This window comes from Ctenopharyngodon idella, chromosome 6 (assembly GCF_019924925.1).
Source record: "Ctenopharyngodon idella isolate HZGC_01 chromosome 6, HZGC01, whole genome shotgun sequence".
In the NCBI taxonomy this organism is placed as follows: domain Eukaryota; kingdom Metazoa; phylum Chordata; class Actinopteri; order Cypriniformes; family Xenocyprididae; genus Ctenopharyngodon; species Ctenopharyngodon idella.
Window position 1 is genome coordinate 1288160 of NC_067225.1, and position 15951 is coordinate 1304110.

A 15951-nucleotide genomic window follows, 5' to 3' on the forward strand; every position below is an offset into this window, starting at 1 on the left:
CTTTATGTACCCTATAAGGCTTGTTTCTGGAGTACATTATTTTGGGGGTTTTGATATATGTTTAATTAACTTGTTGCAGTCATATACATTTATATATTTGTAATTTAGTTTTTTTCTTTAATTTCACAATTAGTTGTTTCTTTTTGTTGTTGTTTAGGTGGAGGCTTTAAATAAGCCCTTTTGGGTTTTCTGCCTTTCCCTGCAAAGTATATGGATTGTACTTTTTGTTTTTTTATTGTATACATTTTATATTTGTGCAAATAAACTAAACCAAACCAAACTTTTTCATTAAGCAACCAAAACAAATAAAATAAACACTAGATGTGACAGGGTTTTATTTGAAGTTGATATGAGAGCTATTGCTATATACAAAAAGGACAGAAATAAAACAATCACATAAATTCATAAATAGCTCTGCTCCATGTCTGACATTCCAGATGTAAATGTACCAAATTATTCCTATCCATCTCTTCATCTGAGCTTTGGAAAGAGATAACAAATGGGCAAATGTGCTACCCATCAAATTCACACAAGATAAAGGTATGAATATGACGAGAGGACAAAAGTTGCAAAGACAGACAGCACATCAGTGACAGCCCAAGGAACATTTAAAATCGAAGCCAGTACATAGCACTTCTCATTCTGTTATAATCTGGCAGCTGCTCTACTGGACCTGCACAAAAAAAGAAATGTATCCAAGGTTACAAAAATTCAGTTGTAAATACCAATGAATTTTCATGATTCTTAATACCAATTTCTATACCACAGCATTGGGTTGGATGTGTATTTCCATCTATTAAATTCTGATTGCAGCAGAGTTAATTATTAGACCAAATGTCTCCATAAATAAGCTGCAGCTAGATCCAGACAATATAACCATATTAGGATTGTTATGAATTTGGAAATTTAAGGGTGCTCCCATTGATCGGCGCCGATCGTTATCGGCTGATAATAGCTTTATGTAGTTTGATCTGTGGTCTATAAAGGCTGATCAGAAGAGCCAATCAGATTATGCAAAACACATGGGACAATTTTTCTATGATTGCTTCAATAAATTAACCAGACTGCCATTTCAACTGTGCTCCGAGACGGAGTGGAATACGGACGATCAAAGTGAACTTCAGGTTCATGCCTAAACGGTCAAATACACACAGAAATATGTCAAAATGCCTGGCTTGGTGAGCATTCGCTTAAACACAGTCGGTTATGTCTTAAGTGAACGCAAACCGTTGGGAAATAAGTCGCATGTATTCCTGCTGCTGTCTGTTTCAATGTTAATCAAAAATCAAAAAGACAAAGAAAATCACTCACTGCTCTTTAGTAGATTTAGTGGGATTAATCTATATTTAATTTGTACACTGAAGACTTGATAAAGACTGTTGTATTTTCATTATTATTATTATTATTATTATTTTTTTTTAATTTCACAGGAATGCTATATTTGTATAAGTGAGCATAAGCCGTTGGGAAATAAGTTGCATGTGCAAAAATATATTGGATCCGCGCATTCTGTCTTAAAGTGACAGCAGCCTAATATTCCTGCTGCCATCTGTTTCAATCTTAATTAAAAATCAAAAAGACAAAGAGAAAATCACTCACTGCTCTTTAGTAGATTTAGTGGGATTAATCTATATTTAATTTATATAGTGAAGACTATGCAGTGGTCTCTTGATGAATACTGCAGTTTTATTATTATTATTTATTTATTTTTTTATTTTTTTATTTCACAGGAATGCTATATTTGTTAAGCTCTAAGTTGTTCCTAATCACCTTTAAGAGGGAATGGAATATGTTGCACATGTTGCTTGCCAATAAATAAAGAATTGTCAATTCATAATACTTTCTCATCTCTTAATTCTTTTATACTTAAAATACACTGTTGTTAAGAATAGCTAAATAACCCCAGTGGGTCTATTTGAAACCTTTATTTATCATGTATTATTTATGTCAGTGATCGGTATCAGTGATCTGTATCGACCAATACTGCTTACAGTGATCGGCCCCAAAAACCCTGATCTGAGCACCCTTATAGAAATTGATTAATCGATAACAATTGAAACGATAACTGATATCATATAAATGCCTGCATTTTTTTATTTTTTTTTTATTTTTTATTTTACCATATGCTCTCATGATTACTGAACTTTTTGTTCGAAACTTTTTTCGAACAAAAAGTTCAGTAATCATGAGAGCATATGGTAAAATAAAAAATAAAAAAAAAAATAAAAAAATGCAGGCATTTATATGACATCAGTTATATGACATGCTAATATAAAAAAGAATCCCACATTAATTCACTTCAATGTAGAGATGCAAAAAATATAAATATGTATATTAAAAAAAATGTATATTAAATATAAAAATAAATGGACTCACCGACTGCAGACACAGCTGGACATTTATCATAGATGTATTTAGAGCAGACATCCCGGACAATCCTGGGAGTCACAGCCTAGTAAAACACAAACAAACATAATGGTATTCTTAAAATTAAACAAACTTCAAGCTAATCTCAAATAGTGCAGTCACTCATCCACTGTGGGACTGTTAACATGGACAATTTACCTCAATTCTGGCATCCCACTCTGCCAATGGGATGCGGCGACCATAATTGAGTATGTGTCTGCCAATGTCATCACAAACAGGTGTGGTTCCTGAGAACAGAAAGATGTTATAGATAGAACTGCAAATAGGCTATAATTAATTCCTGCCACTCAACCCACCCTCCCTCCAAAATGCCACAGCATTTTAATGAGTCAATACAGCAATCCTTCTTCTGAAACGTATTTTAGTCTTACCCTATTTCACTATGGTAAACCTATCAGTGAACCAGATTATATTCTACATTACCATATGTAGCTCTGTAACAGTTCATTGTAAAGCATCATCTATTGTGAAGAGTCATTTCATTATGGGTTGTTGTAGCACTGTGCTGGAATTTATTTTCAAGGAAGTACCATGTCTATTAATGGGTATATGCAACAGTAATGTCTTCAGCTTGTCAGCTTGAGATCCTTTCCATCTAAACTGGTTATATCTCTTAAGCCTAGTAGTAAATGTTTTATGAGCATTCGCACAGTCATGGAAAGCCGAAGCACAACCAAAACAATGTTCTTCCACAAAATGCATGCAATACAACTGAATCTGTGCTAAATACATAGAGTGATCAGTATCCTTGAATGACCTTTTATGAGTTTTGATGCAAAGAGAATGTATAGACTGTGTATGGGTAATGAGTATGTTTGAGTTTATTACCATTGAGCTGTCCCACTAAGCTGGCCTTCAAAGCATTTTTGGCTCGAGCCACATCACTCTCAGTCACTGTGGTGCACAAATTCATCCTGTGATACAGAAACATCAACAGCACATTTTCATCACCTCAAATAGGACTTCAACACACCAGATGACAATTGTATCTTCTGTCAGAAATAGCTGAAGGCATGCCAGTGACTTACCAGGCATTCTGAGCCCAATGCATCATGTCCTCAATTTTATGTTTGTCTGTAACAAAATAAATACCCAGCAGTCCAGTGTCACTGTATGAGGAGTGGAACGCTTGGAAACTGTGACACAGGTTCAGCTCTGCAGCCAGGCGAGCCAGACGACTGCTTAAGTGCTGTATACAACATACAAATAAAAAGTAGCATTATTTCATGATCATGATGCAACCGCCATTTTTCTTGATAAGTTATAATTTGTTTTGTACCATGCTCAGTTAATTTACAATTCAAATATTTATTACCATTGTTTATGCATGGCAGTAATGTTTATACTAGGGCCGGTACATAAAAAACTATTACAAATACTATTTTAAAAAGGTGTTTGCATTAAAAACCTGTTTTCATGACAATATAAATAAAGATATCACTAACAAGGAATATATAATATAGTGCATATATTCAGCAAAATGCTCTACTCTAGTTATTTTTTCTAGTTGACTAACAAGCTATGGACATTGAATGGCATCAAATCTGTATTTATTGTTTGAATCTCATGATGTAATTGACAGTATTTAAAAGCTCAGGCTTTAAAGGACAAAGCTTATTGTGATTATTGGATGGGATATGCACTACAAGTAATGTTTAGTGAAGTTTTGTCCACTCATAAACAGTAAACATCAGTCCAAAAGATTGATCTTGAAATTTAAGAATCAATATTGGTTCAAAAGGAAGATCGATTAATCAATATAGTTAGCCCAGCCCTGAAAATTACATAAACAGACTTTCAAATTAAGCATCATGGAGGTATGCAACACTCCATAAAAAGCATGGAGGAAGCTGTTATTGTGTTGTGTATACACGCTTAGTGTTGTCACATTACCCAAATTATGACTTCGATACGATACCTGACTAAAATATCTTGATACCAATACTGAACCGATACTGAAATGACAAAAACCAAAATTGACCACAATTTTATTTCATGATAACAAATCTCAATAGTGATTTGTTATTTTTTGTTTTTGATATTAAAAATAAAAACAAGGACACGAATTACAAACCACCAGAAAATACAATAAAAGACAGATAAATAAAATAAACAGTACATTATTTTTTTCAGGTAAAGAATATTTAAGAACAGCATTCAAGTAAGAATACTACAGAAATTGAAAAAATTGATGTGAAAAAATTGATCCTTATTAAAGCTATAAAGTTATTCAGCCAAGAGCTGTGAGTGAATTATTTTCTTTTGTTGTTTAATTCACATTAACACCATAGACCAAGGGTTCCCAAACACATTTCTGGAGCCTCCCCAACACTGCATGTTTTCCATGTCTCCTTAATCAAACACACTTGATTCAGATCATCAGCTCATTAGTCGAGACTCCAAAACCTGAAATGGGTATGTCAGACAAAGGAGACATGCAAAATGTGCAGTCCTGGGGAGGCTCCAGGAATGTGTTTGGGAACCCCTGCCATAGACAACAACAGTAATATTAGGCTGCTGTCACTTTAAGACCTAATGCACAGAACCAATATACTGACACACAACTGATTTTCTCCTGTTTATATTCACTTAAGACAAAACTGACTGTGTTTATGTGAATACTCGCCAAGGCATGCATTGTTACATTATTCTCTGTGTATTTGACCGTTCAAGCACAATAAGCGCAAAAGAGAACTGCGAAAGTCCGGGATTGCACGCTGTGGCGTCTTTCTGCCGCTTCGGGTGCACTTTGCATTGTTTGGGTATGTGTCAGAGCGCTGCACACAATGCAAAACAGGAAATACGACTCTTATTAACACACTTTCATTCTTAAAGTATCAGTACTAATAAAATGAGGAATCTAACTTTTTTTAACAACTGGGTATCGCAATACATTTCTAGTACTGGTCTATCATTCAACCCTACACGCTTATGCAAACAAATATGTGCTGTATTGAGATGCATTTCACTGGTCAACAAGGCTGCATAAGATTCACTTTACAAGAAAACAACTTGTCAATGTAGGGATGCACGATATATTGCTACCATATCAGTTATTTTTTTATGGTACTAATACAATGTACCGACATTGGTCGATATTGGACATACATCGGCCAATACTGGATATTTAATTGATTTCACTCATTTTCCCAATTTCTACCTTTAGATTATTTTTGTCATCTAACATTCAAAAGTATAATCTTTTAAAATATAAATATATATTTTTTTATATTGTACATTATAATGTTGTTGTGATGCCCGAATTCACTAGCATCTCAAATTTTGATTTCAGAGTTTTATTTTTATTCTTTTTTTTTTTATTATTCATACAAAATAGTATAATGGCATGAAAATAATTATCAGTTATCAAAACAACATGAGTTTATCATTCCTGTGCATGGAGAAATCAGGAGACAAACTAATTAATAATGGCCAAGTTTAAGGATGCTCTATGTGTATTTCAATAAAACAGAAAGAAAGCCTCTCATACTAGAATTTTCTAGGAGCCATCTTGCCAATTACTGCAAGAGGAATCAAGAATCCCTAAAGCTAATCAGAATCAGATTCCCACTTCTACTCCAAACTATTGTTGTCACGATACTGGAATTTCTAACTTTGATATGATACCTTGAAATATCAATATTCAATACCATTTTCGATACCACAGGGAACAACTGGGAAAATATTACATTTTCTTTTTTTGTCCATCCATTGAAAGTCTAGGCAATCAAAAATTTCTTCTGAAGAGATCACTTTATATGATAAAGCTTTTAAGCTTTTTTCATATATAAACATTGATCAGTTACCATTACAATTATCTCACAAATATTTTCTAACTCAATGTATTTGTTTTTACAATGGGGTAATTTTGTTGCAATAGCTTACACATAGCAAAAGGGAACTTGATTTCAAATGGTAAATTGAATTTAAAGACAAGTAAACAGTAATAAAATAAGAACAAATAAACAAGTTACTAACAATAGCAAAAATAAATACAATAGAATAAAGATACAAATTAAATAGACTGCTTTATTTTCTCAGGTAGGTCTAACAGTAGTATTCAGGTAAGAAACTGAATAAAGAAACAAAGTAATTGAATTTAAAATAACATTGGATAAACTTCATTTAAAAAATTACAGATTAATCAATTAAAGTTACACAAGTTAATCAGTCAAGAGCAGCAAGTGATTTTCTCTTTGTCTTTTGATTAACATTAACAACATAGAGAGAGATGCATTTATTAGGCTGCTGTCCCTTTAAGACCTAAACGCACGCACAGATCCAAATACACATTCTTCCTGAACTGTTTATGACTGTGTTTATGTTAATACTTACCAAGATGGGCATTGTGACATTTTTGAGTGTATTTTACCATTAATAAGCCACAAAAAACAGCAGACATATCCAATGGGCGCGTCAACACAATTGTCAATCAAAGGTGTTTACAAATCCGCTCAACAGCGCTCAAAACGTCACATTTTTTAAATTTCTGTACCAACTTGGTACTTTTGACAACTCTAAAGCAAATAAATTAGAATTAATATCGATTCTACAATTTAAAAAAAACCAAAAAAGTAAAAAATGATTTTAAAATCGTAAACAAAAAAACAAAAAAATTTGCAATAGTTAGGTGAATTGTTTTTTTTTTCTCCCATCCCTAGTTATCAGTGTACCGATGCTGCAGAGAGTAGTATTGGAATCCTTTCAGATATTTCAATATCGACATATAAATATTGATATTTTTGACAACACTACCCCATACATGGAAGAAAAAAAAAAAAGAAAAAAAAAAAAGGTTTAGGAGATAGAAGTACCAAAGTAATAAACTAACCTTGCCACCTCCAAATGTGATGTCATAGCTACCAATGATGGAATTGGCAACCATGAGTGGCACAATATCAGGACTTGCAGCTCCAGCTCCCTCTACAGCAATAGCAACATGTGCTAGTGGCATTGCATCATCACGCATACGAATCTGAAAGCAAGACAGGATCAGACCAATGGCAAGTCAAGTAATGGCAAGAAAATGAGACCCTCTCATGCACACATGCAATTCATACCTCACTCCCAGTGAAACGGCATGGGGACAGAACAGGTACAGCATCACCCTCGTATTCAAATGAAACACCACTGAAATGCTGCTTAGCCAGAGCCACAAGCTCATCATGGTTCACTCCTACAGTTAAACAGAAAGACAGTGTTTAAGCAAAAAACTCTGCCGTCTGTGGTTTTTCTATTATAACACTACTTCATGACAAGTTTGATAATTGTTTAAGAGCAATACCTCCAGCTGTAGCCAGGACCATGCGAGGAGCTTTATAATGGCTATTGATGTATTCCACCAAATCATTACGAGTTAGTGTCCTTAAATTCAGAGAGGAAAAAAAAAAACAACAACTTCCATTCATTTCTTTAGGAACATGTTTCATTATCTATGTTTACATGTAGGGTTGTCAAAATGCGGTTCTCGGTACCAGAGCAAAAACTGTTAAATTAAAAAAAAATAATTAAAATAATTATACTTTAAAAATGGGAGTTCACAAATTCACAAAACGGGAGTTTTGTCATCCATTGGTTATCACTGTCAATCATCGCAGTTTTCGATTCAATTGCGCATTTAAATATGGTTGTCAATCCAGAAACTTTGCAGTGTACTAAGCAGCATGAAAAACTAAACTTGTATTCAGATTGTGAATGGGTAATAAACAAAAAGCAAGAGCAGAGCCCTCTCTTTATAAATCACTAAGGCTGTCAATCTCTAAAGTGCAAGTGAAAATTCCTTTTATAATAGAAATAAGCTGTCTTAATTGTACACTGAATATCTTATTTACATTGTGTTTACACTTTGTTGGTTATAATGAAAGGATTTGCAGGTGTGCAGCTTGTGTTGAACAAAACCTTGTGCATTTTCAGTGGTGTTAAGTGGCTTCTGACTAACTTACTGACTAGCAACTCTGATAGGCCATTGCATTGACATGCTCAACAGATATGATTGTGACTAGCTACAATGCTTAACGCTTGTAAAATTAAAGCTGTAAATAGAAACCTTTGATGCTCAGAGAGCACTAAAACAAACACGAACGACAGCATTTGAAGGTATCTATCAGCGGGTACCAAATATACCAGTACTGCAGAAATGCTGGTACCGTTCTTTTTTTTTTTAAAGTACTGACTGGTACCGGGAGTACTGCTATGTTTGACAACCCAATTTACATGCACTTAATCCAAATGAATTCAATCCCATTTCTGATTCTGAAAGTTTTGATTATATGAACCCTAAACTTTGCAATCCAATTCACATTTTAGTTTATGTGTGTATTTATGTATTCCGAAAAAAAAAAACTTCAGCACATACGCAGTGCCCTAGTCACTGCATTCAGAACCAAAGACATGTGTCACCAGAGCTACCGCGAGCATAATCGTTTTTTGGCCTTGATGACGTCTAAAAGGAAAGCTGACAAATATGTCAGAAGAGATGTTTTGGCAAATATTTTTATATAAATGTTCAGCCTCCTCCATTGACCAATTCGCAAAACATAAATAAACATATGTATGTTCATAAAAGAAGTAAAACATTTGTAAACGGAGTTCTTAGTATAAAAGAGCTGTGTATTAAACATACGCGTTACAGCACTGTGCATGTGCTCAAGGTTTTTTTTAAATTCGATTGAGAAGATAGTCGTATTCAAGCATTTACATGCTCAGTTTTTTCCTATTGAATTATTTCAGGTTTACACACACACACCTTTCAATCCAATCAAAAATTAATTTGGATCAAGCTCAATCTGACAGACTGAGGTATTTACATGATGTCTTTCAATCTGAATGACACAATTAAGCATATGAAACATGAAATACAATGTCTTGCATCCTAGAAGCTGTGTGTATACCTGGCATTGACAGAAGGACCAAGGACACTATGGCCCAGAGGAGTACCCTGGAAAGCAGTAGCATGGAGCAGATCCAGGCAAACGTCCTGTAAGCTACCTTCCACCTCTTCCAGCTCTCTTAGCACCACACTCCTCTGCTGCTCCATCTCAGCCTCACTCAAAGATGAGCTCTGCACTACTTCTGCCAACAGCTCCACCGCTAGAGGGAACAAAACAATAAGGAGACATTGTTAATAAGATTTACCATTTTAGAACTTAATATACATTGGCATAAATAAACTGTGCCTGTTGGAGAAATGGGTTTATTTTAATAGTTTAGTTGTTTGTTCTCTAACCTTTAGGCAAGTCCTTGGCAAGGGTCTTCATGTAGTAAGCAGTATGTTCCCGAGAGGTGTATGCACTAAGGTGAGCTCCCATAGACTCCACTACCTGTTCAAGAGCAGACTGAGGGTGCTTCTTTGTGCCCTTGTTCCAAGAATAATTTGGAATAGAAAGGAAAGCATCCAAATTAGTGAATGAGTTTTTAATTATTTGGCTAATGGAATGGGTTGTGGTGTGCAAGCAGTCTAAGTGATTTAAAGGAAGGCTATTTTCACAAAACTATATTCATGTTTTTTTTCACTATACACAGAATTTCAGAAATTTACACTGTGTGCTCATAGGAAGTCCTAGAATTCAATAATTATTGCAAATGTCAACAACCTGAATTTGTCACCATGTGAACACTAGTAAGCAAAATAAAAATGTCAGAATCTTAAGATGTATAAAAAGGGCTACAAATAAGTTCTTTAGCTTTGAATACCAAGTAGAAAGTTTTCAAATTGGACAATGATTTAAGTGAGAAGAGGTGAATGAGGAAAAGGAGGGAAAAGAAGGCCAAGTAGAACATTAGTCTCTGATGATATCTGTGCTGCTCTTTCACTGACCATATTCTTCCTCATGTATATGATACAAATCTAACGAAGTAGAAATTCCAAATTAGAATATGTTCAGAATTGACTAATATAATATAATGCTTTATGCCGTGATATAATTGCATCATGACACAAATCGTGAAGCAGCATTACCCTAGCCCTAGTAACAACATTAATTTAGAGAGAACGAGTAAAGGTATCATGTATACTTTAAATGCCATATGTTCCAGGAAAAATCCAGCACCATTATTCTTCTCAGACTCATATCTGCTCCCACAACCTATCCAAAGGCCGACCTGCAAAAGTCAAACAAATGAAAAGCACAAAGGATTAAGTTAGCAGCACTCAGCACTTTTAAAATTTTATATTTTGTATTTTGTATAAATTGTAAAGCCTATAAAAAGCAAATCACCGTGCATGTGGCCTGGTTGGTCTCTTCAGAGGCAATCCTCAAGCCATTGCTTAGGGTAGTGAGCCGAGTTTCTGGAGCTCCTAGCAGGCTCTGAGCATATGATACAGAGGCCTGTCCTCGTCTCAGAGACAGCAAAAGAGGCTAAAACAAAAAGAAAGACAGACATAAGTATATGGTGCAAATTCCCTTTATCAATTTTAAAAAGCAAGGCAAAATATAATAAATAAACAAATAAAAATCACATAATAAAAAAATAAAAAAATCCAGAATGATATGGACCAGAGGTTGACCAAAAAGACAAGATTTGAATAAAGTGTTTCGGCCAATAGCTAGAGATTTGCAGTTCTGGTTTTGTGTTTACACTTTTCAGTGCTTAGAAATGTGTCTAAGCAATTAAGGACCGATAGTGGATTTTGCCAATACGATAAATAAGAAAACAAGTCGATGACATAAATCAGCCATTAGCTTTTAAAATCAACAACATATAAGAAAACTTTTCACTCAACGTAAATTAAGACAGATCTTTATTATAAATTTAACAGCGAAAGTGTTTTAAAGATGATAAAATAAAATGTAGTTATACTTTCCTACTACTGACACAGACAATTTTTATAATTATTTTATTGTCATATAAAACACATGAATGATGTACAAGCAGGAGAGAGAAAAAGGGATATAAATTAAAGTATTTTTAAATTAAGTTTTAGGATGGCATTGTTTATATTGTATATACATGTGCCCTGAATATGAACGTTATACTATGTTCATATTTGAGGTTTATGTATTTGACTATTTTCTATATTTATAATGTAAACGGCTATTTCAGTCCTCATGCATTCATGTTTTCTAATGCCACTTCCTCACTTTAGAAGCATTCCAGTAAACACTGCTAACAGGGAATAGAAGTGAAAGTAGGAGAAAATTAGGTTTTAAAGCATCCATGTAGAAAAACTTGAAAAGAGATGTGAGAATTTAAGGAGAAAATCTAGAGATTCATAGTGCATTCCAGTAAATAACTCATGGGATAAATTGTTTATTAAACTGAGAGAACCGACCAAAAGTGTGCAGTATTGGTTGTCTTTTTCAATGTCATATTCTTTTTCATATAAAGAACAGAAGAACAGGAGAAACAGAACACAGTAGACTGAAAAGAGCTCTTGCTACAGATTTATTTATATCAGTCATTTTTGACCCTACACCCCACACCTTCAATGGGTCAATAATATGTTTGTTTTTGTTTTTTGTCTATAAATGTATTAAAAAACATTTAAATACTTTCCATATACGTCTACACCTCTTCTGTTATGTTTTAAAAAATTTTAATTAAAATTCATTGTGTTTTTTGGGGGGTGAGTCAAAAAGATCAGGGTGTAATTACTATACTAATATCATAACAGGGGGATCAAAGAAACAAAGCAAAATGTCATTAAAAGAATGACAATTTTAAGTAGTTTAACATCTTTTATTCTTACTTGTTAGGGAAAAAAAAAAACATTTTAACAAAAATAGCTTGATGACAGTGAGTTTGAGCGCAGAATCTTGGGAGATGTCGTCTTCACCTCAGAGCCAGTGGAAAAGAATTGGGATGGGACTTGGGCAGAAATCATGTCCATGGATGAGGTTATTAAGGTTACTGTAGTATGAAGCAGAGCGTGGCCGAGTGCTTTGGGAGCTGAACGAGGCCGCTGGAGCGATTGCTAATGAAAGACGATCGCAACACACAGCTCGACAGCAGAGGAACTTTTATTATGCCACAGTTGCTGCTTCCGATTCTTCCGGTCAAGCGTATGAGGTAACGCAGCGCGGTTTTATCATATTAGATACATTTGAGTGTGTTGCTGCAGAGCGGACACTGTGACACACTTGTTGCACACTGCAGTAAGCTAGATCGATTTTAGAATATCATATTAATAAATGCTGGATGGCTTGTGCTGATAAATGGCATGCAATTAAATACAAATGTATTGTATGATGGAGAAAATGCTGTATTATATTGTTACTAAAAACAAAGCATCTGATTATGCTGTTAGTTTTTTTTTTTTCTGAGGCATGGTAAAAGCATTGTACTCACAGAAAGTCAAGAAAACTAGATTTAAACAATAAGACTAAACGTATTGAGCTATATCAATAATTCATTTTCTGTCTATAAATATAATCAAACAGTTGTTCCCTTAACATGAACTAACCATGAGCAATACATTTGCTACGGTATTTACCAATCTTCTTTATTGTTAGTTAATGAAAATACAGCTGTTCATTGTTTGTTCATGTTAGTTCACAGTGCATTAACTAATGTTAACAAGATTTTAATAATGTATTAGTAAATGTCAAAATTAACATTAACAAAGATTAATAAATGCTGTATAAGTGCAGTTCATTATTAGTTCATGTTAACTAATGTAGGTAACTAATAAACCTTATTGTAAAGTGTTACCAAAATATATAACACTGTTCTAGTGGTTTTTGGATATTTTATTTTAATTGTGCCTTTAAAGCTGTAAGAAAAATGTAAAACATTTATTGAAAAAAATACTTTCAACAAAGTTTTGTAGTCATAGATCTAAAAATTCTCATAAACAGTATAGCATAGTTTTTAAAACCATATGAAACTAAAATGAACGAACAGCACATTTTCAAGAAGTTATAACATGTTACGATATAGATTTTTTAAAAACCATATAGATTTTCCTTCTATTGACACTCGACTCACATATTTATTGAATGTTCTTTACTAACATTCAATAAGTGAGCTCTTCGTCAAAGCAGTTTCTTTGTTGTTTTGTAAGTTAGTTGTTTGATGCTGCACTGAGAACACAGCGCTTGTCTAACGTCTTTTTGTTATTTGATTTGAATTGACGAAAGGGAAATGTTGCAAAAAAGCAATAGGTTATACGCTTAACGTCTACAGTTTAACAGTATAACACGAAAAAATAATCTATATATCAGGATGACGTCAGTTTTCAATGACCTTGTCAGCTCAAATTTCAGGTTCACTTAACCTTACCAAGAAGAAAAATAAACATAAAAGTGCAATATATAACTTACTAGAGTTACAAAGTGACTTGCTTATAGAGCTAATAAAACACTCGTGTCTTTATCCTTAAAGTTCTCACACACTGGTAAGAGATCTAACCTTCAGTGTGCTCTCCGGCATTGACAAGGCCAATGACAGCCACTGTGACCATGGAGATCGGCTGGGGTTAATATGCCTGTACTTAAATGTAATGATTTAAATTCCTAAAGCCAGTAGTACATTTCAAAGCCATGAAATACTCACGTAGCCAGCTTTAGAAAGAGCTCGATTCACTGCCCCACTGATCCGCCACATAGAGCCAACCATTTTGTCCACACAGTGTGCACCACCTCCACCCGTGCGCAATCTTCTTCTTCTTCGTCTTCTGCTTCTTCTTTTGTATTTAGTGAAGGTTGGCAAACCAGTTTTGGTGCATTTCCGCCACCTACCGGGGTGGAGTGTGAAGCGTTTAAGGGAAAGAAAGGAAAACAAAACAAAAAACCTTAGGATATTATAATAAAGCTGTGGTTATTTTTGAATTATTGTTGTTCAGTAAGTTCTTTAATGTTAACCTTTTTACTTTTACAGCCTTAACCTCTTCTATGACCTGAAATCTTTTTTCATTAGCATATTTGAGAAGAACATGTTCGACTGTTTCTGGTAATTCACATTTGCTGCACAATCCTGTATTGTGTTTACCAGTTTTAAAAAGTGACTGATTCAAAGCTGTGGAGTTGTGACATTATCGTGTCAATTTTGCCACAAACTTCTCTCACATTTCCTACTTCTTTATTTATTTAATGTAAGTGTCTTCCATTTCCTTCCTGTGTCCACAACTCCATAGCTAATTATCTTTTTAATTACCCCCTTCATATCAGCTTTCCCCAGAGGGGCATTAACATTTATTCTTGAATACTTTAAAGCCTTTTTGCCAACTCAGTCATTTCATTTCCCACAATACCTTCTTGAGCAGGAATCCACTAAAAGAACACTTTTACTCCTAGATGTTGAAATCTGAACAGGGTATGAAGGGTTTCTATGAGAACATCCTTTTTTGAGTCATTTTTTTCAATTTTTTTAGGCTCATAAGGCTTGATAAAGAATCAAGAACAATAACTTGAACTGAACCTCCACCCATTGAAGGGACAACTGAATCGCAACCAATTTGAGGAGTGAACAGATAAGAAATTGGATGTTCTATTACCTATTTTAAAGTCCAGCTGTGGAATGACTTCTGCTGCAGCTCTATGCCCAGATTCAGGATCTTTTGAGACATCAGTATGTTTGAGTACAATAATGATACTCTTCATCTAAATATTGTTTCACCAACAAATCTTTTGAGATCTTTCTCTGATGGTCATATTTCTTCCAGCAAGTGCAGATCAACCAATGACTTTGGGGATATCCATGGAGGTATAGGTGATATTGCCACTGTCTGATTAATTTTATATGTAAAAATTCCCATTCTTTGTGCCTTTGTGCTTATTAACATCCCATCCAAAACTGGCTACTTGTGAATATTCATATTCCCAGAAGTTCTTAAGAACATCTTTTACAGGGTGACTATTCTTATGTCATTTTACTGATACCCAATAAACCAGTTTCTCAACTGGTGGGTTGTGGAGTGTGCAGTCAATGAAACAACAAATGTAGTTTTTCTGATACATGACTTTTATCTTTCTTTTTATTTTATTTACTTCTGTTAGACGCAGTAAAGAGAGTTGTCCTGATTCAGTATCTGCGGTCAGATGAGATGTTGTCAGGCTACAGTATATGCCAGTTTCATTTTTCTAATGTTATTTTTGTAACTTGTTACGAAATAAAAAGTCTCTCACCTCAGAAAAGCAAACTTTTTTGACTTTTTAAAAAGTCTCTCTTCATCATTGTGCTTTTAGCAAATCTTTATAAATATCATCTTCTGATTCTGGTGTATAACCTTTTTTTCCAGCAAAACTATACTCATTCAAGGTTTTTTATTTCAAATACATTTTATGTTGTATAAGAACCAGATCATGATGTTATTATTTGTGTTCAAATTTGGTCATATACAGGTGCTGGTCATATAATTAGAATATCGTAAAAAAGTTCATTTTTTTATTGTAAATTATTTTAAAAAATGAAACTTTCATATATTCTAGATTCCCTACATGTAAAGTAAAACATTTCAAAAGGTTTTTTTTTTTAAATTTGTTGATTAGAGCGTACAGCTAATGAAAGTCCAAAATCCAGTATCTCAAAATATTAGAATATTTACATTTGAGTTTCATTAAATGACCATCCCTACAGTATAAATTC

At 33.9% G+C, this 15951-nt stretch overlaps 1 protein-coding gene across 1 annotated transcript; it reads right to left on the minus strand.

Moving 5' to 3' along the window:
• Window positions 1–318: 318 nt before the first annotated feature.
• On the minus strand, window positions 319–14077 carry LOC127514228 (cytochrome b-c1 complex subunit 1, mitochondrial). Its single transcript, XM_051896867.1, has 13 exons — window positions 13921–14077; window positions 10644–10784; window positions 10441–10527; window positions 9653–9782; window positions 9318–9516; window positions 7712–7791; window positions 7488–7603; window positions 7259–7402; window positions 3456–3616; window positions 3256–3341; window positions 2566–2654; window positions 2377–2452; window positions 319–673 (listed from the first exon to the last, which is right to left on the minus strand). The coding sequence occupies exons 1-13, from the start codon at window positions 13981–13983 to the stop codon at window positions 609–611; spliced, it is 1437 nt and encodes a 478-aa protein (XP_051752827.1). The 5' UTR covers window positions 13984–14077; the 3' UTR covers window positions 319–608.
• Between the last annotated feature and the right edge of the window lie 1874 nt (window positions 14078–15951).

Coding starts and splice junctions, on each gene's coding strand:
- LOC127514228 (XM_051896867.1), bottom strand. CDS start 13,983: ATGGTTGGCTCTATGTGGCGGATCAGTGGGGCAGTGAATCGAGCTCTT. Junction 9,783..10,440: donor TGGAACATATGGCATTTAAA/GTATACATGATA, acceptor TCTTGGAACAAG/GGCACAAAGAAGCACCCTCA. Junction 3,617..7,258: donor TCACATTTGGAGGTGGCAAG/GTTAGTTTATTA, acceptor TGTTGTATACAG/CACTTAAGCAGTCGTCTGGC.